The sequence below is a fragment of the Alexandromys fortis genome, unplaced genomic scaffold (genome assembly GCF_014885135.2).
Source record: "Alexandromys fortis isolate MF-2015 unplaced genomic scaffold, M_Fortis_MF-2015_v1.1 scaffold_11, whole genome shotgun sequence".
NCBI classification, from domain to species: domain Eukaryota; kingdom Metazoa; phylum Chordata; class Mammalia; order Rodentia; family Cricetidae; genus Alexandromys; species Alexandromys fortis.
In genome coordinates, this window is record NW_026067912.1 from 14,748,990 (window position 1) to 14,775,363 (window position 26,374).

The following is a 26,374-nucleotide window of genomic DNA, read 5'->3' on the forward strand; positions in this document are numbered from 1 at the left end:
GTGTCTGTCTGGTGGTAAGATGGGGCTGGGTGCTACCTGGATAACAGCCTTCTTGTCAGCCTTGGGCAAGTTCTTTGCTTGACGTTCCGCTTCCTCCCATTCTCTCATAACCTATAAAGAAGATAAAAGAGTTCAACTGAAAATCCTCAGCTCTTCTTTCAAATACAGACTTAACTGGGTGGATTATATTACAGTATGCTTTCCATTAAAAGCACGCCACATGGCTATTCTACAGGAATAATATTTGTCCTACAAGAGTATAAATAATTTATGCTGGCAGTATGGTAACTATTAATGTCAATGCTTATTGCATCCTCTTGAACAAGGTTGTTTCATCTGCTTGTTTTCCTTGAGAAATGGCTGAAAGTCATTTCACTCAACGTGAGAAACACCAATTAAAAGGCTTATGCTATCTGAACGAGAACTCCCATCAATAAACTGAACACACTGGTTTTAAGCTTTTACAACACTAAGTCAAAACATTTCAAATGGTGTATGTGGGGTTGGCATATGTGTGAAGTAGGAATACAAAGCCACCAAAGAAGAAATGATACAGGAAGAGAAAAAAAGACTTCTGCTGTGTGAAATCCTAAGGTCCACCCTTTACACAAAAGAAGAATAGAGCTCAGTAACCAAAGTCACAAATAGCAAAGATTACTCCAAATTCACCCAGAAATTCTAAGAAAGCTTCCATTATAATTTCCCAAATGTGTCAAAAGCTAACGCCACTGCATAACCAGGGCAGTGAGATGTGTCATGGCAGTTTCTTGTTCTCTGTCTTGACGTCCACCAATCACAATAGTGTCTATAATGAAAATGAGGGTTAACTTCTTATCACCTGTGGCTGCCTTTTCCTTTGCTACTGTTTTGTCTGTGAAATGAGTTGAAGTGTGAGGTGAGCTTCCTGAAGGAAGACGAAGCAAGCAAAATCTCAGTGTCTTACCAGGTGGGTACCTGAGGACTCTGTATATATCTAAAGTCAGAGAAAGCTTGATGCCTTTAAAATTGCAAAGAAAACAAGGCTTATAAAATCACATCCAATTTGCATCTGCGTTAGTTTTTTTAAAATTAGTTTTTTTTTTTTTTTAAGAACAAGATACAAAGAAAAACTACAAACAAACTGTCCTAGGTACTTGGGTGTTTCTATTAGTTAATAAAGTGGTGGACCAAGGAGACATTGAAGAGACTATCCTTGCTTTATAGATGAGATAAGCCCGGGAGGAAAAAGGTTCAATTTCCTGTGTGAAGAATGTTCCCTGGGAGGTGGCGCTCTATCTAGAATTCCTCAGGCAAGAAATCTCAGAATTGGTTTGAGATAGAAACCCAGTGTCTTAATGGGGAGTGAAAACAGATTCCCTGATTATGTATGCATTGTTACCATCTCAGTTGGACATTCAGAACCTGAACTTCCTGCTTGGAGTTGCAGATTTATGAAATAATTACCATTCACCTAGCTAATGTATCGAAAATATGTATTACTATAGAAATGAACCCAAACATTGATTTTTCAGAATAATTTAACAATATCTTCTACTCCCATAATTACATAACCTATGTCATCACTACAGGACCACTTGCAGACACACTGTGATGGAAGATACCCTTACACCACTCACTGGGGCCCACTCACAATAGATAATATTACTGAATTAAGAGCTCTACAAGGTCAATCTGATTTAATTGGTTCCCTATAACAGGCCACGTGATTAGTAAAGGCCAGCCTCACTTTATATACAAGTTAAAGAAAACCATGAAAATAATAAATGGATAAGGAGCTCAATGTGCCCTAATGGCGCTGGACATATATTTAACAGGAGAGCTAAGTGTCAGTACCAGTAGCTGTTCCTAAGATGCCATCGAGTATATTAAAAAAAAAAAAAACAGCATCAGGTGAAATTTCATCTCAAAGGACTTAATTCTGCACACATACTAAAACGACTAAATATGTAAATAGCGGTGATGAAGAATCTTGCTTGCCGACTTGACAGGATTTTGAATCACCATGGAAACAGGTCTCTAGGAAGGAGAGTCGGGTGTTTTCTAGGTTAGATGAGGTTCATGGATGTGGGGAGACTCACCCTACATGCCACTGCTGGAGATTCCAGACTGAGGGAAAAGAGGAAACAAGCCGAGCAGACACATGCACTCTGTTCTGACTGTAGATGCTAGGCGATCCTCTGCCTCAGTGTCCTGGTGCCAGCCATGATTATGGCATCACCGAGGACCATACCCTGGAACTCTAAGCCCAAGCAACTCTTCCTGCCTGAAGATGTTTTTGTCGGGTTTTTCTATAACAAGTAACTAATACAGTAGTAAAAGCATTTTTAGTTTTGTGTGTGAGTTTCTAGTGAACTTAGTGGCAACCAAGTTCTTCAGGTGGCTAGCTTATCGTCCTCACGAACATTGACGAAAACACCCTGGTCGCTAATAGAAATAGACGGAATCCATTATTCTGTATGTTAACCTGGAAAATTAATTTTAGAACTATGAGAAAAATCAAGCTAGAAAGGCCCACATTCGAGCACTTGACGTGTTCTAGATCTGAACTTCGGGGCTGCCCCGTGTATCCCTGAACGACAGCTTTTTCCCTGCGCGCGAGAGGTATCAATTCCATCAGGATTTACGGCTCTCCAGAGTCCTGACTACGTCGTGCAGAGAGAATGACTATTACTAAGTAGAGATTTAAGAGGCAGACAAGTTCAAAGTCAAAAAGTCCCCAGAACTCAGCAGCACAGATTATGAAGATAAATGTCAGCTCAGCCTTACTAACCTGTAATCCTGGAATCTACGAGGAGCATTCTCTGCTCTAGGATGAAAAGAGCTAAGTAATCTCAGATCAGGGATGAGAAGATGGAGGAAATCTCCCGGAAATAGATGAACGAAGTCCTGGATTAAGTGGCTATGCTCCCTAGGTTCTCATTTCTGCAACACACCATATTAGAAGCTAACAGAGTACTTGAAACTAGTTTTCGTAACTTCATAAAAATACCTCAGATACACTGAAGAAAAATTTCCGTGGGCCTTCAAAATTATTTTACAAAAGAAATTGGTGGGTTTGAGAATGAAATACAAAGGTTGGTATAGATCATATAAATTCACATGGATTAAAAGGAATTAGAGATTAGTAGAAATATAGAATATAGATATAAAAAATCACCAATGAATCAACTATTATACAAATATTTAGGTTCAAATGAAAGGTAAGAGCAACTTTGTTCCCACATTCAAAAATTATGGGAGGCAGAGGAATGTGTGAACTTGTGGACAGGCTGATGAGCAGGAGGGCATTTCTGAAATAAGCTACGATCTAAAGCCAAGTGAGTCCCAGGGGAGAGGAGCAGCCAGGCCAGTGGGCGAATGGGAGGCAGATGCAAGGCTGGGGTCAGGGTGCAGTGACAGGCGCTGGACACATCATGGCGGGCTCTCAGTGTTTATTATACGATCTGTAGATTTCTGGGCAGTTCATGAGCCCAGCACTGTCATTTCCAAGGGCCACAGGGAAGCCTCCGAACTCTTCAGATAATGAGATCAATTTTGAGTTATGGGAGGGATTTATAGTAAATCCTTCTCAGTCTTCCCACAGCTTCTTAAATGACTTTTCTAATGAAAAATGTGGAAAGTCCAGTCTTCAGAAAGACTGATTTCAATTGGCTGCTCCATTCAGCTGGCTTTCTAATTCAACACACATTCAGGTTTTCCTCATGGGCAGCTGTTCGACTTTAAATCATAGTTCACGGTCCAAAGCACCGCGGTCTAGTGCGGTTGTGAGACCCTTTCTCTTGATGTTCTAACTCCAGAACAGGGACAAGTACTACAGTTAGTCTTTAAAAATATAGAATAGTGTCCTGCTTTCTGAGATAGATCCTTGGTTCGGTTTAAAATAAGGGTCTTCTTGTTACTCAGGGATAGTGACACCAACAGACAGATCAGGAGATGAACTCCAAGGACAAGACAGTGGTGATTGACACCCAGGCACACTGTGATGGAGCTAGGGCCAGTCTCAGGCGGGACTGGTGGGAGGGAGGACTGAGCAAAGCCTTAGAGGGCATCTGAGGGAAAGGAGGAGTAGACTGAGGTCAGTGGCTGGAACATAAAAGCCAGGTAAGTTGGCTGGGATTTAGCCCAAGGGAGAAGGCATAGCTTAAACTTGTAGTTCTTCCTCCAGAAACACATCCTTCTTGGTAAACAGCTTTTCTCACTGGCCTGAACTCTCCAAGCAGACTAGATTGGCTGGCTCTAAGCCACAGGGGGTCTGCCTGTCTCTGCATCCACCTCCTCAGCACTGGGTTACCAGCACAGGCCATCAGGCGTGGCTTTTTACCTGTGGGTTCTGCGAGCCAAATTCAGATTCTCATGTTTAGTGGGTAACAGCGATTATAGTGGTTTATTGGCGGAGCTGCCTCCAGAGTCCCCGCCTCTCCATCCTTTAAATAAATCTTTTCATGCACACTTAAGTGTGCATAGCCTATTATGCGATACACACAGAAAAATAAAGTTTTCCATAGTACAGCAATCAACAGTCACCCCCTCAGCATCTCCACAGAGTGTTTCCTTAGCAGAGACACACTTTAATCTGTGCTGCAGAATCCTCCTGTACTCGCCTTTACTAGATGTTATTGCGGGAGACCAAAGTCCTATAGTCTGTGTCCTAACAGAAAACATTTAAATTAAACTTTATGTCTAAAGATAGACTGAGGCAGAGGCAAGGCCACATTTCCCTGGATTACCAAGCCACAGAAGAGAATCCACTCTACCTGGGACATCCTCTCCCGGTGCTTAGCTTCCAGCCGCTCCTTGGCTTTCTGGAAATGGGCATGTTCGTTCTCATCGCCAGGTGTCTCCAGGTACTTGTCCACGGCATCAGGGGTGCTGGCTGCTGTTGTCGGAACTGGAAAGGAGAAGAAGAGAAGGCGGGATGAGAAAAGAAGCAGAATGCCCAACCTCTAACAGAGAGCCAGGCATTTCCTGGGACAGAGATTCTGGAAAAAGAGTGTGCAGAGGATGCTGATGCTGCTTACAGAAACCCCAGAGACCCTTCACCACGGCCAGAGTGTGTTTCGCCTCGTCAGTGCCTTGAGAAAAGGCACATTTTAAAACTAGAGCATTAAAAATGCCTTTACCAGACAGGAACTCCTAGAGCCAGCGTCACCTAACATGGCCATGTTTTTATCAAATCCTCATGCTGCTTGGCTATGTTAAACATGCATTGCAATTCCTGCAGAAACCAGTGGAATCTGAAAATAAGGCTGTTGCAAAATGAAGGCATCCCAGGGAAATGGGAATTCCTCACCTTGTGTTTCAGACAGCTTAATTACAAAGCCACCCTTCACGAGAGAGTATTTGACACACCACGAAAGCAATGTAAACATCGGTAAGTGCAGCTGAGAAACCACACAAGGACATTCAGCCTTCACACGTTTGCGAGAATCTATAATTCATTACACTGTTTGTCAAGAAGACAGTAATTTCTATTTTGAATTCATACCACTGAGTAGTGTCTGAATTGTAGCATCCACTGAGATGTTATACGGCAACAGGGATACTCACAAAACCTAAGAGTGATGTATAGAAAAAAATGCTCTAGCTCACAAATGAGTAGTGTGACTGGCCAGAATTGACTAAGAGTCTTAAAAAAGGCAGAGAACAGAGCGAGTTTAAAGAAGACTATGTCTTCTCCCTAAACATGAAATGACATCACCATCCTCAAATAAATGTTTATTCAAAAGTATCAACCACCGCTCTAAATATTCTTTTGATACTTTTGATACTTCTCATCAAATTCTTGGAGTAACAGGCCAGGGATGTAATATCTCCAACAGAAGTCACAGCTAAGTCTGAAGCTAGACTCATGTGTACCTGACTGGCATTAATATAAAAGCTTTGACCATGTCAGCGGAAACCAGAAGTCAGTTTGCCAAATAGGAGAAACATGCGTTCTGCTTCCTTTCCCTCTGCTTTGGTCATTGGTTAATCATTATTCTTCAAAAAATAAAATAAATAAATAAATAAATAAATAAATAAATAAATAAATAAAAGCAGCTGTGTTATCTGTCTAGGGCTGGCATTCGAGCACAACAGAAGAGGCAAAGGCTTGCTCCTGGAGCCTTACAGAGCTGTGTCCATCCAGTGACAAGGGTAATGCTTGCCTAATGGGGAGAACGAAGGACGGTCCACTCGGGACTCCGAAATTAGGCCCAGCTAGATGCGAACCTAAGACAATGTTTTCACCCCAGATGGCACCCGGGGCAAGTAACTTTAGCACTGTGAACTCCAGGATTTTTATCTTGTGGCGGCATGCCTTGCATCCTACACTGAGGTGCCAATCACACACCGTATGACTGTCCCTTTCCTGCATCCTGTCAGGTTTGACAGAAATCTTTTTAACCCTGGGGGAAAATCAGGTGCATTTATTTCTAATTCACTGAAAGAAATTAGAATACAGGACTATGCAATATCATTTGCAGGAAAAGCAACATATATTTTCTTAAAAATATTAAACTTAGGCAGAGCCCACATGAAACACTGAAATGAGTAAAATATGTGGGTTCTTAACCTGAATGACTGAAAAACAATTTGTAATTTTAAACACTGCCTGGAAAAGAAAAGATATCAAAGACAAACGAATTTGCTCTGCATAACTTCATGCAAACCATATGCACGCGTTTTTTTTTTTTTTTATTCACCTTCTCAAAATCTGCTTCCATGGACCTAATCCTGTTCCCCCTCTTACTGGCAGAGCAAAAAGGATAAGTTAAGGTAAAACCTAAAATGCATCAGCCTGAGGCGACCAGGCAATTTATATTTTATACAGCGTGAACGCACCGATGCAGGCAGTCATCTCCTATAAGTACAAGCAAAGAGGAGCTCCCCCCTGGAAAAACATACTCCAACTGATCCAAATGGAAATGGAGGCTCGTAAGCCCCAAGAAATAAGCGTGTGAGTTATGTTTAACAGTATCAAGGCTATTTCAAATATACTTCTTACAGGTACAAGGAAATCAACATTTCACTTTGTCACCATTTCTTCAGTTTCATCAAGATTATTTCTATGCTAGTTAATTTTATGTGCCAATTTGAATGAGCTACAGGGTGCCCAAGCCAACCATCATTTGATGTGTGTGTGTGTGTGTGTTTGAATCTGAGGGCTAAGAAATGTTGACTGCATTCCACCAAGAGCCTCAACATAACAAAAAGACAAATGAGGAAGGCATTTGTGCTTTTGGATTCTTGCCTATTTGACCAGGGACACTGGTCTTCGGCTGTTAGACTGGGAACACACTGATGCCCAAGGTTTTGCTGAGTCACTGCCTTACCCATGAGTCAACCATGTTCTCATCGGTCTCCAAAACACCACAGACGTCAATCCTCAGAGTCAGTTCCTGCTGGGTTACGAGAATGTATTCGTGCGCGTGGACACACACACACACATACACACACACACACACACACACCATTTCCCTGGAGAATAACCTGAGGAATCCCATATTTCTTCAAGGAAATATTGTGAGGAGTCCCAGTTACAACCTACTACTGGAATTTAAGAGAACTTCTTCATTATTTGATTCAACAACTAAGTTCCTCTCCAGTGACTTGGGTGTATGGATAAATTAGCTTGTTATTACTCAAAAAATAGGCTAACCCTTTTTTGACCCACCTAATCCTGAATTCATCTTTTGATTAGGATGTTGAATTTATCCTCTACACAGTGAAGTAGGATATTTTATACTCCTACCATATCAAATGAAAATGCATATATATGCCCAGCACCGTAAATGGTAATTAAAAGATGATGACTGTTTCACCATATTGGAAATCTAAGCTCAGATCATAGCTTCTAGGAAAACTCAAAGATTTTTTTTTTGTTTTGTTTCTTAGCAAAACAAACAAACAAACAAAAAAAACCTAGTGTAAGGGTGCTCTGGCAGCTAAAGTAGAGGCTGAGGCAGGAGTACCCGTTTGAGGCTAGCCGAGGCTAAGACAAGACCCTGTGTGTGTAAAAAAGACAAACAAATAATTAAACATTCAAATAAAAATAAACCCTCCCAAATCAGTTGTCCATCCACTTTTGGAGCGGCTGCAGTGACCCTTTCTGAGTGGCAAGAGTACAGTTTCTGTTGCCTGTGCCCTGGGACATACGGAAACTGGTGTTGTGGGGGCCGCTCCTGTCCCCATGAATGGGCGCTGCCCATCACCTGCACTGTCCAGCCTCTGGCCTGCAGGGGTTTGTCACAGTACAGCAGCTGGTCCTGCGAGCATTCCGGCCCCGACACCAAGTCCTGTGACCACTGATGGAAACAGCAACAGTGAGACAAAGTAAACCTTTCTTCCATCAAGTTGGCCTTTTCTGGTATCGTGTAAGCAATCAGAAGCTATTGTATCTGCGAAGCCAGAGCCACCTGACACACTGAGGTGGCGGCTACACTGCCACAAATGTGCTTTTCCACTTCCCTTTTACTCTCCTTCCCAAGAGTGTCTCAGCTCCTACCACATGCAAATCCTGTGGGGAAAGAGTAGTGTCTGGTGGATAATATCCTAGCAAAAGACGCGTTCGCCACACACACACACACACACACACACACACACACACACACACAGAGTTAGTAATATATAGTTTGTATTATGGGGGGAAAAAGAAAACAGGGTTAAAGGGGGGCAGGAGGAGAAGTGCAAGCAGGGAGGCTAGAGCCAATTAAGCAGGCGTCCAGGCCGAGTCACAGTTATGAAAGTGACATTCTGACACTTCCCGACGAGCTGCAGAAGAACACGACAAGGTGATGCAGAAACTAGCGGCGAGGTCCTAAGAAGTAAGACTATCTCGCACATTCCAGGATAAGCAAATGAGGAGGCTGCAGGAGGGTGGAAGGGTCGGGGTGAAAGTGGTGGGGACAAAATAGAGGGCCATGAGGCCTCAGTGAGGAGCAATAAGGAGGAATATATGATGTGTTTTTAAAAATATCATATAGGAGCCACAGTACCCATGTAAAAAGCCAGCCATGGCTGTGTATACGTAATCCCAGGAATGTGGAGAGGGGAGGCAGGATCATGACGGAGGCTTGCTGGCTGCTAGCCTCATTCTAGGTTCCAAGAAAGATCCTGTCTCAAGGAAATAAAGTGGAGAATTATAAAGCTGGACACTCATTGTCTACCTTTGGGATCCTAAGGTGCATGCATATGCATACTCACACATATATGGGCATTTAATCCACAAACACAGAGACACACATACACACACATGTCTTCTAGAGTCCCACTCCCCTGCTTGCCACATACAAGAAGGAACATGGGTGAGTCTGTTTCTTAAATCTAAACCCTAGGAAGCTGAGTGTTATGGGAGCAAGTTTCCTCACATGTGTGAAGGGCCATTTCACTTTAATTCCAACACACCGGTGCAGGTTGCAGGCCCTACTGTATATTCTTAGGCCTTCTCAAGATCCACCAGAAGTCTATTTTCTGGGCGGTGGGGAACAGGCTTGCTTCTGGTTTCCTAATTAATCTTGGTGGACAGTCTCTAACAAAACACACAGGTCCTGAGAACACGTTGCCAGTTCCCATATTTGCTGCCCCTTGAGGAAGTTACTTTAAAACAAAGGGAAACTCCCTGAGGTTTCCCGGATGTGGCTGAGGTCACCCTGCAGCTCAGAGGGCTCAAGGAGATGAACCATCAAGTCAAACCATACCAATACTGGTTTCCCTTGTTGCTCCAGCTTGGTAGTCAGTCCATCGTTTAACTGTCCCTGGGTATGTGCGTGGAGGAACTCTAGGACGCCAGCATCCCTTGTGCTTATTTGGATGACTCTGAGTATGTAACGTACACACCATCCTTTTCCTGACTGTTTGTACCACTGAAGACAATGCAAACATTAAAGGGAGAGGCTGCCATATAGTTGGAGGAACAGTAACAAGAAAAGTTTACATACGCTCAGTACAGAGGCATTTTGTTTGATTTGTGGTTGGTTGAATACGTGGATGAGGAAACCATGGGGACTAAGGGATGACTGGACTCCAGTTTATTTTGACAGTGACATTTAAAGATACTGTAAAAACTTGTCTCTATAGTTTTTGTATCCAGTTGACTTCCCATTCTCCAGGGTGACACCACTTTAAAAAAAATTTACTTTTATGTTTACTTATTTTATTTTGTGTGTGTTGTGTGTGTCATGCTACGTGTGGCAGTCAGTAGACAACTTGATGGGGTCGGGTTTCTCCTTCCATAAATATGGGGACTGGGGAAGGAACACAGGTGGTCAGATTTCTCCTTCCATCAATATGGGGGCTGGGGAAGGAACCCAGGTGGTCAGGTTTCTCCTTCCATCAATATGGGGGGCTGGGGAAGGAACCCAGGTGGTCAGGTTTCTCCTTCCATCAATATGGGGGCTGGGGAAGGAACCCAGGTGGTTAGGTTTCTCCTTCCATCCATATGGGGGCTGAGGAAGGAACCCAGGTGGTCAGGTTTGGCAGCAAGTACCTTTAGTTGCTGAGTCATCTCACCAACCTGGCATGCCACAAAGTTTCAATTATGATGGAGTCCTTGTACCTTCAAACTCTAACGACCTCGACCACCTAAACTAAAACACAGAGTGATCCCTAAACAGAAGTCTATGAATAGCAGCTAGCCCATACACTGACACTGGCTCAGACAGAAGGCAACTGATCTGCACACCACTGGCAAGTGAAGATCACAGCGAAGACTTAACGCACTTCACTGCCTTCTCACTGAAAATGCTGTTTGATTTAGAGCTGGTAATGCTGCCGCTGGAAATGGCTGCAAGTTATGGGACACGGCAGTGTGGGTAATTTATGCATGAGTGAAATATAAACCTGTAGAGAAGAAATTTATGAGAAAATTTAATCTCAACGTGACAGGGCTTTCAAACTGCCATCTCAAGTTAAACCATTTTTTTTTTTAAAGTTTCCCTTATTTCTCTAATTTTGAAGTTGCTAAAAACTCTTGGTGCATTCAAAACCTAAACAGTTGATCATTCCTACCAAGTGTCAGGTAGACAGGCCATTCCTAACGGGAAAATAAGAGTTTGTGATCTCTCAATAGAATAGCAGATTTTAGAGAGGCACCAAGGCGCGTTGGCCCATGAGCCCTGCTGTCACGCGTGTTTTACAGCCAGCTCTATCATGGCTGCTGGAGAACACTATCAACGTACTGCTTGGACATAAGGTAATAAAAATGTAATCTATGCTGTGTGCTCCTCGCCAGCCAGGCTACATTTCTCTTTTATGTCTGTGTACTTGTACTGACACGGGGTTTTTATCAGATGAGTGAAATGGATGGGAGAAACACGAATGCCGGCGTTATTTTTGTTAATACCTATATTCCACGCATTTAAAAGCTATCTGAAGGCCGAATGCAAACAAACACACAGACAAAAATAACTAAAACAAAAGAAACGGTAACCGGAAGCCAGAATGGCTTAATCGTAAGGGTATTGTTTCTTGTCAGCTTGCTGGAAGCTTCCTCAACTTTATTACCAGTGGGTTCATAAAGACACGGCTAGTCTTGACTGCTCAATACTTTACAGACGGGTTCAGAATGTCACTCTTCACTCTCATAGAAGCGAATGACGATGCGACCTTAACTTCTCTGGCGGCCTTAAAGATAAAGCCAATTTCATTTTACCCCAGACTTCCAGAGCAATCTTTCCCAACTCACGTATATTCTTTATGCTGGGCTTTAATTCTGCCACATCCCTCACCCCACTAATAAACGACCGAACTGTGGACTGTTTAGATTAACCTACTAGAGGCTCTCAAAAGGCTTAGCCATAGCGCCAGCACACCGTGGTATTAAAGAGGATGTGTGCCTGATGGCCGCTTTTCATTTTGTTGTAATTTTGCATGTGTGCACGAGCAAGCAAAGGCAGGAAGCCAATGTAGGGTGTTTTCCTCAGTCGTTCCCTAGTCTATTTATTTTTAAAATTTATTTATTTTCATTCTATGTACATTGGTGTTGTGTCTGCAGGTATGTTTGCGTGAGGGCATCAGATCCCCTGGAACAGAAGTTACAGATAGCTATAAGCTGTTGTGTGGGTGCTAGGAATTGAACCCAGGTCCTCTGGAAGAGCAGCCAGTGCTCTTAACCACTGAGCCATCTCTCCAGCCCCCTCTATTTGTTTTTAATGATGGTCTCTCACTAAATTGGGAGCAGATGAACCGGCTAGACTGACTCCACTCCGGAATCTACCTGGCCCCACTTTCCACTCCAGGGCTGGGGTTATGGATACCTGGGTTGCAGCCCCTGACTCTGCATATAGATGCTGGGGTTACAAACTCAGGTGTGCATGCTTGCACCACTGCAGAGACCTTACCACTGAGCCATCTCCTCAGTCCACTGGCTGCTTTTTTTTTTTTTTTTTTTAAGAATGTGTCATGGGGACCCACAATGATGCCTATTTATTTATTTACTGTCAGTGGCTGGAGCACTCTGCAGATGTAATAATGGATGTACAGCCTGACAGAAAAGCAAGGCAAATCCCTTTAATAAAAAGGATTCCCTTCCACACCTGTCTCAGGTAGCTAATGCATAGAGCACGTTCCTGACGAGCCTCCTCTAACACAGTAAATGGCTCTTCTTAAAAACAAACCAGCAAACAAACGAAAACAAATGCTGGTCTTTGAAACAATTGAACTGCTCGCTTCCTTAGACTTTTTAATCATTACACCTTTGAAGAAAACTTCTTTCCTAAGTATTTCTGCATACCCAACACCTGGTTCATATTTTTCTTTGTGGTAGAATTTTACTGCCACTCCTGGGATACATAATTCAATTCAGGACTAGATCTTTAAATAAGAATAACTACTATTTTTTGTTTTGTTTTGTTTTGTGTGTAACTTTGGTTGGCCTGGAAGTATACACTAGCCTGGCCTCGAACTTGCAGAGATCCACCTGCTTCTTCCACTTGAGCTCTGGGATTAAAGGAGTGAAACCAATATACCTAGGTCAATAATTATTTTTAATATAGTTTGACAGCTGAAGAAGCTATCATAGTTTGGTAACTAGCATTACACAATGTACTAACAAAAGTTGATGCCCACCATTTCACAGCTTGAAGAACAGGAAGAGAATAATTAAAAATAATAGTTCAAATCTGGCCAAAGACAATGACTGAGGTTACATTGGTACTACCCACTCATGCATGCACCAAGCCACTCAGTGTATGCAAATCGTAACTTCCTGATACAACAAGCAAGACTACAAATTCATCCTTTCCCCCACTTTAACTGTGTACAGGGGCCAGACCTACCTCAGTATGCTGTAATCACGGACCTAAGTCCATGAACACAATGCTAACACACAGGCAAACAGAGCAGCAAGGCTCCTGAGCTTCTCTAAACACAGCTGCTCTGAGGATGGGGTTCAGGAAACCATGATGAAACAAAGAGGGGAAGGGGATGGAGGTGAGCCATGAATAATGGCGCCCGCTGGCTTATCTTCTTCATCCACAGTAGCTTACGTTATACTAGGAAAAGCATTGACAGCTAACTCCATAGTCCGTACTTGGTGTTGGGATAGATGTGGACTATCTCTACAGCATTTGGGAACTAGAAAGGTCATCTAACTGGTTCATTAAACACCCATATGTACCTGAATGGACTATCACAATGAATTTTCTGGAACAAAATGGCAAGCATATTGAGGCAAAGAAACCTCAGTGCCAAAGTTTACAACATAAAGTAACCAGAACTGGGTCACCCTGTGGGTAGATTGCCCATGGGTCAATCAGCTGGCTGAAATGTGGTGTGATCTTTGTGTCTATCACGGAGTTTCTGCTTGCCTTTGGAGATTCAGTTTGATGGGACAGTGCGCAGGCAGGCAATGATCTTCCATGTTTGAAACCAGCTGGTCAAATGTTTACATAAAATTTTACTGTTTTACAAACACTACGTTGTAGGGACTGGAGGTGAGGCCTGTGTACCAAGTCAAATAGACGGAGAACTGACCTCAGAAACAGCTAAAGCGCAGGAAGTGCTTACATGGAAAGGCTTTTCAAAGAGATATGAAGCCATGTTTATGAGTAAATGACAGCTCTTCGGTCTCACGTCCCTCACTTACATTTGTGGTTTAGAGTCCTCTGCGAGAGCAACAGCAAACAATAAGTGTCCTGAAAACCGTGATGCGTTTCAAAGTTGTTTTTTTTTTTTTTTTTTTGGCAAAGACTCAAAGTCTAGCAATTGCCTGATTCAAGTAATAAGTCTTGTCAGGAAATGATTCATGATGGGGCCCCGGTGCACAGTTCTCTATACGCGTAGTCTTAAAACATTCAATGGGAGAGCTTTTTCTAGCCCACTTAGCATTTATTTTTCCACCAGACGCAATTCAGACGGAGCATCTGTAAAAACCAACCACCTCAGAGCAAAGTGATGCCGTTCAATTAACTCTAAACAGGGGATGGAGCAAAGTGTAAACCGCGCTGTTCCCGCTCTGTTCATCTCGCTTCTAAATTGAGTCTGCCATCTGCATTTGACCTCCAGGTGACCATGACTCTTCAATTCAAATGTGTGGCTTTGCTATAAATAAGGTAGCATAGCCGCATGTCTATAAATAACTAGAAATTATATGCTTTCTCCCATATGTTGGTACTAGCACTGCAAAACCCTTCACTCGCTGTGATTGAATAGTCTCTGTAGGGAGACAAGAAATATAGCTGACAAAATCACTTCATCCTCCCAGGATGGAAGGATGTCAGGGTCTGAACCACACTGTAAGTTGAAGAAGAAAGTGAGACTTCCAAAATCTGTCAGGAAAATGTTATGTATATTTCATGAAAACATATTCTCAGATAAGGCTTATCAATTAAGAAAAATGAAAACAGACAGTCTTTTACATACTGAAAGGAAATGAAATTGATGAGAATCCATCACCGCCATTTTTAAAAAGAACGAGGAATAGAAATGCCTGCTACTCACATGCCTGGCATGGCTGGGGAGGGTGTTACATTTTTCAGCTTTTCTCTGTTTCCTATGTTTTTTTTAAAATGTGCCTTCTGAACATCAGAAACTGTCTATCCTAGAAAAACATGAGAACCAAATGCTGAGCCATTTGGTGTGGAGCACAGCCAGGGAGTCATTTAGGTTTCAAACACGGTCCTCCTGTGTCTGAAGCCTCCAGACCACTCATGAAGTGCTTTGGGCCTCATTTTTGTCCATATGCACAAAAAGAGGCGAGGCAAATGTGCACACGCGTGCCAGAGAAAGATCTGTGATTTTTGAAAGTGCCGGGAACAATGTCACACACACACACACACACACACACACACACACACACACACACACACACAAATTAACGTTTTAGAGGAAAAAAGTTCACAATAGTAGGACACAGGTTTACTCTGTCAATCAAAACCGGATGTTTCCAGTGCTACCCCATCATTTGAATTGGCTGGACTTTCTTAAGGAGGCCATACTGAAAAAACGGCAGTGTAGTATGAGTTTTAGTTATAAAATATATAACTGAAATTGGGTCTCCTCTTCAGGCTTCAGTAAGTATCGACAATATAGTTCATCCCCAGAGAGGGTGAATCTATTTTATAGCCTGAATTTTAAAAATGAACATTGATGTGTTTGATAACACATTTTAAAATGAAATTAGACTGATTTGGCAGCCAGAAAAACAAATACTGTGAAGATGAGGAGCCTTTGGTTATAGAAACCCCCTTTCTCTTTCCTATCCACAAAGCCTCAAGTGGAGCACCTCACCCCAGGCAATGTGCCTTCTGGGAGAGAAGAAGGGTAATCCTGAAATCTAGGTGACTGACCTCTCACTTTCTAATTGTCATTTCACACACAAAACTGCGGTGCACAAAAGCTTGTCTTTGATACACAATACTATATTTTTAGGGAGAGAGTACCTCTATTAATACATCTGATGTCATTAAATTATGGCACGTTGGCAGCTTTCAGGAAATAAAAGTTCTGTCAAATCAAAGAAACACTATATGGGTGATATTTCATGGAACTACACAAATCAGTAAAGAATTTGATCAGAAATATAAGTAGTTAAGTCAATATTCTTGTCCCGACATCTGAAGTTGCCCGGTAAAACTGGCGAAACGACGAGCAAGGGCATGGGAAGAGACAGTGTCTATTAAAGGGCACCTGGTCGAGAATCACAAAGTCCATGCAAAGAGGTGGTGAGAAGGAAGGTCACACCCAGCCATGCATCACACTTCTTCCCTTGTCCCTCCCCCTAGTAAACGTCAACATACGTTTAACAGGATCTTGGGGAAGCTGTTCACGGGTAGTCTTGAGTAAACTTTGGGTTGCTAAGGAGAAAACAAGAGAACATAACTAAAAACAAAAACAGAAACACGGGAATGAGGCAGAAACACACTCATATGATGCATCAAGAACTAAATTTAAGAAATGGGGTAAAAAAAATCATTCAGCCAAAAATAAGACCTAAGCAGGGAACCAAAGAACACACACAGATGCGATTTGTCCCCAGTAAAGGTTAGTACTGCAACCGTGGCACATTCTGCCACTGTTAGGACGCCAGGAAATCTTCTGGAGGACTTTTGGCTTTCTTCTCCCTCCTTGCCACCAGGAATCCTCAATGCCCTTCAATGCCGTCCTCACAAGAGCTCCCCCAACTTCACCTGTTCACAAGAAACTTGGACTCCTGGCTAGGCTATGTGATGAAGCTTCATTCTCCACGCACGACCATCTGCCCATGTGACTGGCCTTCAACCCCTTTGTTCTCTTTTCTCATTTATTACTTTTTATTCATGTGTGTAGTGTATGTGTTTGTAACGTCTGTGTGTACGCATACACGTGTACTAGGGTACGCACGCACAGGTGTGGAGACCTGAGGTATCTTCCTCGATCATTGTTCACCATTGTTTGAGACAAAGGGTTCTCAATGAACAAGCAGGCCACTGGCTAGCTAGACTAGAGATCCTCCTGTCCCTGCATCCCGAGAATGAGACCTGAACTCGGGTCCTCTTGCTTGCATCGCAAGGTTTCTACAGACTGAAGCATCTCTCCAGTCTTCCCATCCTCTCCCTCTTTCCTCCAATGGTTCTGAGAATTGAACATAGTCTGGTACCTGCTAGGTAAGCGCTCTACTACCAACCTACATTCCCAGCTCTGTCTTTGCTTTCTTGACACTTTGTAGTCCAATTCTGTAATAATTAAGTCAGAACTACTGGCCCCATCTAATAAAACCCTATTGGCAGCATTGAGGTTTTACACATTGTCGAGTAAAGTGTATGCATCCCCCACCAACTCCAGTGAAGATATGTAATGTTTTCCTCCCTGCTCAGAGTGACCAAATGGAAAGGGCATGAGGGTAAGTTTCCAATAGGGTGGGCAAGAAAATGTGTCCAAATCTTGAGGTGAATTCATCTCTGCTAATAATGCAAATCAAACTTTCTCATTGCCAAGTTATGGTATTCCAGAAAATAAAGCAACCCTAGGGAAAGGGGAAAAACTTCAGAAATTTGTCAGGAAATCCTTACCTAGCATCTAATTTAAAACATAGCAACAAAGGCCCTTTATTCCAAAGGCTCCAGGCCACAGAATCCCTCATTGTATTCCATATTATGTAGCCCAATTAACCTCTAGGTGAAAATGAGGGTGGGTATCTTGAGCTAGGGGTATCTGCGCTCATCCAATCAGAGTCACTACACTTGTTTCCACAGAGGACTGAAATGGCCTCATCTCCTAGGAGACCAACAAGAACTCTCCAAGTACAACCTGATCAGCTACTTCATGATTTAAGGTCAGTGGAGCACATCTTTGGTTGTTTTGCTTGACTTTATGATCTGGTTGGAAAATTACGAAGTTTCCCAGGTATTCCTAAGCGGGGATTGCCTCCCTATAAATTTAGGAATAGAATGCAAGAATCTCTCAAAAGAGAAAGGCACAATTACTAAGATCATTGAACAACTAATATTTCTGATTAATAATTAATATTTCTAACTTGTGGCCAAGAATAAACAAATATCAATGAGGACTTAACCTGAACGTCTATTAACAAAAGCAGATATGCCGTGTGTCTGACACATGACTTCTTAAGGATCAGCCCTCTGGGGAAGTATTTTATCTCGTACTGACATCATCACGACTCCATATACTTGTTCCCCACAGTAAAGAAAGGTAGATGCTCCAGAGAGACCTGCAGTTTGCTTCCTTCAACCTCATGCCAGTGAAAGCGGCTAGCATTATCCTTTTGTATGCACATGTGTATTTGTGTGTGAGCCTGCATGCCCTGGATCCCATGCGGTAGCCGGAGGTCACACTCAGGGCCAGCATACACTTTCCACCTTGTTTAAGACAGTCCATTTCAACTGTGTAGCCCAGGCTAGCCGGTCCTAGGATTCAGGTGATTCTCCCATTGCTGCCTCCCATCTCTCCTTAGGAAGGCTAACATTATGGAGGCACGGGTTATGCATTTGGGTTAAGTGCATTCTGGGGACTTGCATACTTGCACGACATGCACTTTTAGTAACTGCACTTTTAAGTAACCCTTAGCCCTTTTTTTTTTTTTTTTTTTTTTTTACCTATTTCCAAGGTGTGTATGTGTGGTGGCGGGAGATTAAAAAAAAAAAAAAAAACTTGACAAATATATGTGCTCTGGGTTCTGGGAACAACATGGGAGTCTGTCAGTTTGAATGAAAATGTTCCCCACAGACCCATAGGGATTGGCACTATTAGGAGGTGTAGCTTTGCTGGAGGAAGTGTGTCACTGGGGGGGGGGGCTTTGAGGTTTCAGATGCTCAAGTCAGCCTCAGTGTCTCTCTCTTCATGCTGCCTCTGGATGTAGAACTCTTAGCTACTCTCCAGCGCCATGTCTGCCTCCATGCCACCATGCTTCCTGCTATGATGACGATGGATGGAACCTTTGAACTATAAGCCAGTCCCAATTAAATCTTTTCCTTTATAAGTGTTTCTTCACAGCAATAAAACCCTAACTAAGATAGCACCTAAGACTGCATGAGTTCAGTTCAGTCAAATATGAGTTCAATTCAGTCAAATTTCTTTAACAAAATTAAAAAAACAACAACAACAACAAAAACACGTCATGAAATAACAAAGGAATTCACAATGGCAATCTTGTTAAGGCAGTCGAAGCTTCACAAGCCAGCTTCCAGTGAGAGACAATTCGCACATGTGCACATGCAGAAACATGAACACATTGGTAGATAGACAGACAGACAGTATGAATCTGCAGGAAGGACTGAGGAAGACAAAAGCCACTCTAGCCCTTTTGGAAAGAGAAGCGGTCGGACGTTCCCATGGGTTGCAAGAATAATCGGCCACAACTACAAAAGAATACATCCAAGGCCATGCTTTATTAGAAACAGATGGAGAGATGCGCTCGCGACTGAACATACGTGGGGACTTCCGGTCATTAGAGAAGTTGACAGGAATGTGGTTAGTGGTAGCGACAGGCCCATTCCCAAGAAAAAGGGGGGAAAAATCAATCTGGTACAAAGAGCAGAGCCAGTGGTGAGATAGACGAAAGGTGGCCAGGCTGGAGGAAGGGTCCACTTACAGACGCTGCCACACACCGCCATGCAGTACTCTTCCGTGTCAAAGTTGTTCCTGTTGCCGCCACATCCGCCGTAAAAGAATGGGGCGCACTTCCCTTCAGTGACATCAAAGTACCAGCGGGAGATCATTGCACGGCATGGCCCGGTCTCGGCTTGTTCAGAGCACACCTCTAATCAGAGGAGATGTGGGGAACCACATTTAGCATGAAACGGCACCTTCTGGCTGTTCACGTACATACTTACTCATGTGAAGCACTGACCTGCCCAGTGGTAACCTGGGCTGGTTGTTGGCAGCATCTACTAAATCTTCACTGAGGAATTTAATCACCCACCCAGACTTCAGAGTGACCTCTCACACTAAACAAGACATTCTTGGATGGCTTAATGTGTAGGATGCAATAGCAGCTAGAGGATTGTTTTGGCTAGAAGTGAAAGGATCTTTTTCTTGGATTTAAAAGATAAAAGGTATCTGCACATAAAAAAAATTGTTGAAAAAAAATCACTTCAAGTCAACGTTGAGGTGAAAGGATTGTTTGGGCTGTGATGGCAAAGCTTACGTTCTCACCAGCTTCTGACTGGTTTCCTCAGTAAATGCTCATCTAGACTCATGCATAATTAATTATGACTATTTTTAATGCTTCCAGTCTGCCCACTGATTAAATCTGAAAACATTAAGTAATATTTGCGAGTCAGTCAATCATGGTAATTCTAAGAAAATTTTTCTTTGTGTATTTTTATATTATCCATAGCTAGTAATGTTCTAAACAGTAACATAGCAAACATATTCAAATTTATCAACACATACCACACATTGTTACATTAAAACACACCTTACCTGTCTTGCCACTGTCCCCCAAATCAGTTCCATAATCCCCATTGACTTAAAATACAGTAATCCATTCTGGTGCGTTTTAAAAGCTGATCACGATTAAAAGTTAGAACTCTATAGACATTTCATATTATCTGCTTTTGCTAGAAGTAGAACAATAGCCCCATTTCTTTTGGGGGGTTGCTCCCCAGCCTTGCTAGCTGACCATTCATATACATATATCTTGTTTACACTTGGTTTTACTAACTTGCTCAAAGAGAAAATACCATTCTAAAAGATAAAGAAGTGTAAAACCCATAGCCTCTAGGTTAGAAATGGTCAGCATGAGGAAGCCAGTGAGTCCTAAGAAGAAAATCTCTGGGCCCCAGCTACCAAAAAGACCATCCTTGTATTACCTTGCAACACTCCAAGATTACACAACGTTCTTCAAACAAACAGAAAACAAAACAAATCATCTATAGCAGCCAAAGGGAAACTCTGCTTTCTGTTTCTATTAGAAAAACAAAAACAAAAAACAAAAACAAAAAAACCCAGAGACCTGGAGGCGAGTATGCCCTTGAGTCCACGCCTACCTCATGGAGAGTAGCTTTTAAATCCTTACTTTACCTACCTTCAATTACTATTACCTTATGTTCTGCTCAATTGTTTGTTGGAGATAATATGCACTTGGACATTGTATCCCAGAAGATGCCCTGCCCCCATCCAGACCTCCTGTGTCAATCATCACACTGTAATCAAGGATGAAGACCTCTAAAGAGCAGGCAAGCCTCTAGAGAACCTCAGACATGACTCTGGGGGACGGGGGGGGGGGGGGGGCGGGGAATACAAGTATCTAAACAAGCATCTAAAGTGATGCTGATCTTCCTACAGTTTCACAAGGATGCACCTGATTCCAGAAGCATCCAGTCAGCGTCACATCATGTGAGAGGCCCCATTCGGTGCTCTGAAAGCCCACAGCCCCCAAGTCTGTCTGAAATGGTTTCTGTATGGAATTTTGGCAGAGGACAAAAACTAGCTGGCATCTTCATGACGCAACCCTATCATTTGGCTCTAGCATCCCCAAATCAGACTGGGACTCTACGTAATAAAGGGAAAACTAGTTGGGGGAGATGCTTATCAAGTAAGTGACCCAGCTTCTGGGTGGCATGCCCACATGTGGGAGTTGGGAAGAGCGGCCATCAGTGTTCTCTGCTTCTAGGTCTTTAACATCATTTTCAGTTAGAATAAATATTTTCAGGACGGGTTTTCTATCTTTCGCTTGGTCTCCTCCAGCAATCTTGACAAATTCCCGTCAAGAGGCAGGCTCTCCCTAGGTAGCCCTGGTAGCCCTGTTGTGGCTTCTTCTTGTTGAGGGCTGAGATTATAGATCTGTGTCACCATGCTTAGCACCGCCGTTCATGTTTCTACTTCTCCAATTACCTGTGTCACTTCACGGGGAAATACAATAAAAATAAAGGCAAAGACATTTAAATCAGCAGCACTAAGTGTGTTGACCTTCAATATAACAAAAACCAAAAAAAAAAAAATTCATTTTGTGATCTACGTTCAATCCATCAATAATGGAAAAGGCTAGCTTTAAAACAGCCATGATCCAGTATGGTGGTGCACATCTGTCAATCACAGTTTCTGGAAGAGAGATGCAGGAAGATAATGATAAACTGAAGGGCAGTCTAGTCTATACAGCAAGTGCTAAGCCACAAGCAACAAGAAGAATAGAGAGACAAAAACAAAACACAACAACATTCTTTTCCAACGCTAAAATCACATACTTCTAAGAGAAATTTCATTCATCATGTGCTGTATTAATAAGCAGTCATAAAACCAAGATGATTGCTCTACTAGGAAATACATGATCAAATATTTATTATCTAGTAATCACATTGTACTAAATATAATCATGCAAATTAGGACAGTAAGCTGGAGCTGAAGCTTTATGCCAAGTCTCATGCTCCAAATACAGGGGGAAATATCAATAAAGCACACCAGCGGCTGTGGACCTTATTGAAGCCACAGACTCAGGAGAAGGTGGGTGCTGATCTATGACAGAAATCTCTAGGACAGTGGCTCTCAACCTTCCTTAATGCCTCCCTGCAACACAGTTCCTCATGCTGTGCTGACACCCAACCATTGAGGCTGTATTCGTTGCTCTTTGTAACTGTAATTTTGCTACTGTTATGAATGAAATTATCAGTAATTTAAATCTCTGTGTTTTCTGAGGGCATTAGGCAACCCCTGTGAAAGGGTCGCTGGATCCCCAGAGCAGTCCCGACCCACAGGTTGAGAACCAATGCAGCAGGTATCCTCAATTGGTTCTGCTTTGTACTTAAATGCTCAGCTTTCGGTCATTGTAATTATACCTGACCCGGCTCCACACCTTCTTGTGCGGGAAGGTTTCTTATAAAGCAGCACCTGAAGGAGATGGGCGTGGAAAGTGACCTCTAGACAGCGCTCCCGAGCTGGCTCTGTGAGGAAGCACTGAGAGCAACGCATACCACTACGATGTTTTCGGAACCTTGGTTTCCGTTTCCTGCTTGACATGCAGCACGGTTATCAACAAACTCAAAGTTAGAACCAGGTAAGAATAAAGTATGCTTTGTGCTGTGGAGAATTTGAATGAGGGACTTGCTAAAAAATTGTTTATCTGTAAAAAACTAAATCATATCATTTGGTTATTTCCTTTGTAAAAATATCCCATCACTCATATGTCAAGCTGAACTGGTTATGATTCCCCAAACTCCCCAATCCTGTAATAATCACCTTTCACAGTCTAGTAAGGATCGACTGTGCCACACAGAGGAAAAAAAAAAAAAGAGCACAAATGGAAAGTCAGTAGACAAGGAAATCTTTCGCTGTTAGTCTCTTATTTATGGCCTTTGTACCCAAATCCTCAAAGCACAGTAGGCAGAAAATGGTGCCAGAGCTTCTTCAGTGCAAGATCAGCCATGCCTCTCCCCAGATGGGTAAGTTCCAGGGCGACTCAGGTGAACAGCAAGGTTTGATAAACACTATGCAGCGGTGAGGTGAATGTGGGAGGGTGTGGTTTTCTTGCCTGTGTTCTGAGAGGCAGGGTCTCACCATATTGCTTAGGTTGGCATGAAACCCATGATCCTCCTGTCTCAGCCTCCCAAATACCAAGATTACAGGTATGAGCCACCATGCCCAGCTAACTTATTTAAATGTTTCTGAATGTGTTACATTAATGGTACAATGTACAGTCACATCCTAAAAGCATCAGAGTGGAGAATTTGGTACAAATTGGAAAAAGTTTGGTTTATTAAAAGAAATTCACATATATGGAAATGAAAGATAAAACATACATTAAGAGATTTTTAGAATTAAGAAAATATAGAAGTATGGACAAACTATTTTAACTAATTATCAACATATCCCACTCTAAGCAATCAGTTGTTTTCAAGCAACATCAAAATAAAGCCAACACTTCTGCCTTAAAGTAAATATTGAGACAATAATTCTCTTATATTTAAATCTATGAAAATGTCGCTTCTCCAAAATGTGAATTCTAGGGACCGTCTTCCCATAACTCAAACAAGTTTTTATTTTGAAAATAATGATGAAAACCAATAAAAATCAAATAATAACTAAACTAAATGTAGAACATATTTTTTTCCCCCACAGCACTTTTCTGGGAAGAAATTCTATATGGCACCAATGCCCTTGAGAACAAAAGAATGTTTCTAGTGAGTTGGGGTCTGGAAATAGGACACTGTCCGAGGAAGACCAGGCATGGCCACCTTCCTACAGTAGCTGGCTTCTTGCCAAGGGCTCCAACAGAAGAGAACCCACAGGCTCAAGCTGAGAAAAGAATCATTCCCAGTTAAAGTCTAGACGATAAGCAAGGCTGGCTTTTTACCACAGTATACTAAGGGCAATGGATTCTTGTGGAAGAGGAAACACTTGAAACCACGAAGAGTTTCCTCCACACTTCACAGACTACGTGGTAGCATGTATCAATACCAGGCATGGGATAGGCCAGTAATTCTAGCACATGAAAACTGAGACACGGAGAGATCAAGTTTAAGGCCAAACAATGAGGCTCTGTTTCAGCACACACCCATACCCACAGCTCCCCCTCCCCAAGCACACACACACACACACACACACACACACACACACACCATGCTCACAGAGTGTATGCCATATTTTAAGTTAATGCTTCTTATAGTTTTCTGTCCCTCATTATGTTACTGGACTGTATTATACATCTTATCTAATATTTATTTTATCTTACTATTAAATAGTGACTTAGTCATATTTATGATGTCTCTTGCTTATTTTTATGCTATAAAATATGTTCACTGGCAGCCTACCATGTGCAAAGCACTGAACCAAGAGATGATATCCGGATGAGACAGAGAACGGCTCATTTTAGTAATCACGTAATTAAACTTTTAGAAATCAACTAATTACTGTGTGTGTGTGTACATGCATGCACACATGCACACTCTCATGTTCTTGTGCATGTGCACAGTGTTGGTGAGGGGGGAGAGTCCTGAGCATCACACGGGAAGAAGACAGAGGCGCTGCTAGACAGCCTATGATGCACAGAACCATCCTCCAGAGCAAAGAGTCCCCTGAACCAAACTGAGTTTTGTGTGGCAGATGAGTCGTTTTCCCCATCAAGGCTATTGTGAAGCAGCCACCAATATCTTTGACATCCTGTGTAACAAAGGCTAGGAAATTTCCAGAAAGAAAGGAAGCATGAAAAAATGGCCAGTGAGACCTCCCTTAGCTTGACATCATAAAACATCAAGACCTCAAAGTAAGGGGCTGGAGAGAGATGGCTCAGCAGTGAAAGGCACTTGCTGCTCCTACAGAAAGGAGGAGGACCCAGGATTGGTTCCCAGCACCGGCATGGCTGCTCACAACTGTCTACACTCCAGTTCCATCCACCCTCTTCTGTCCTCTACCCATGTGGTGTATAGACAGACATGCATGCAGGTAACATATATTTTAAAGGAACTCAAAACGTTCCTTTTTTTCCATTCCATCTCAAAAGTTATTCAACAAGACACAAGTAGAAGAAAACCAGTTCTTATGAGGTTACATTACAAGATTATCACATCTACCTGTCCTGTCTCCTCTGCCCGAGACCCATTTCCTTACTCATTTTACATCACAAGTCCGAATTTTTCTAACATGCAGGTTGCTGTCTGGAAAGCCAGGGAACTTGTGAACACGTGAAATAGAGACTTACTCCACTTTATCCCTTCTGGGATTCTCACTCATCTCATCTCCTAAGAGAGTCACAACAAGACAGACAAGCTATGCTGGTGCCTGACAGGCACAGCAGACCTTCAGAAGAGCAAGGCGGTTCAAGGCCAATGGAAGCAGGCATTGAGTCTGCAATCTACCCTGTATTTTTGGAGTTCTGGACAGTTGTTATTAAGGGAACTAAATATTTCCATTAAAAAACATAGCTTTGTTACCTGAGCCAATATACTCTTGCACTTATTAATGAACTGAAAAGGAGAAATATATAGTTTTGTTAACCGCTTTCAAATTTGTTGTACTGTATCTTAAGAAACTGATTTTTTAAAAAATTACCAGATGTTAAGTAGATTTATAATTGTGTTTAAGGCACAACATTTTCTTTTTTTAAAATTGTTTTTATTGAGCTATATATTTTTCTCCCTCCCCTCTCCTGTGACCTCCATGCTCCCAATCTCAGGAGATCTTGCCTTTTTCTGCTTCCCATGTAGTATAGATCCATGTATGTCTCTCTTAGGGTCCTCTTTGTTGTCTAGGTCCTCTGGGGTTGTGATTTTTAGGCTCGTTTTTCTTAGCTTTATGTCTAAAAGCCACTTATGAGTGAGCACATATTATATTTGTCTTTCTGGGTCTGGGTTACCTCACTCAATATGATGTTTTCTAGCTCCATCCATTTGCCTACAAATTTCAAGATGGCATTACTTTTTATCGTTGAGTAGTACTCCATTGAGCAAATGTACCACATTTTCCTTATCTATTCTTTGGCTGAGGGACATTTAAGTTATTTCCAGGTTCTGGCTATGACAAATAATGC

The 26,374-nt window shown here is 42.4% G+C and overlaps 1 protein-coding gene across 6 annotated transcripts in view; it reads right to left on the reverse strand.

Moving 5' to 3' along the window:
* The window catches only part of App (amyloid beta precursor protein), a 217,788-nt gene that overhangs the window by 62,254 nt on the left and 129,160 nt on the right, over positions 1-26,374 (reverse strand). For 2 of the 6 annotated variants that reach the window (XM_050138541.1, XM_050138540.1), the window contains exons 7-10: positions 19,505-19,672; positions 16,215-16,271; positions 4,755-4,888; positions 37-111 (exon numbers count right to left, since the gene is read on the reverse strand). In XM_050138541.1, the coding sequence (XP_049994498.1) occupies positions 37-111; positions 4,755-4,888; positions 16,215-16,271; positions 19,505-19,672 (434 nt within the window). The remainder of the gene's footprint in view (positions 1-36; positions 112-4,754; positions 4,889-16,214; positions 16,272-19,504; positions 19,673-26,374) is intronic. The other 4 variants (XM_050138543.1, XM_050138542.1, XM_050138545.1 and 1 more) reach the window with 2 other exon arrangements.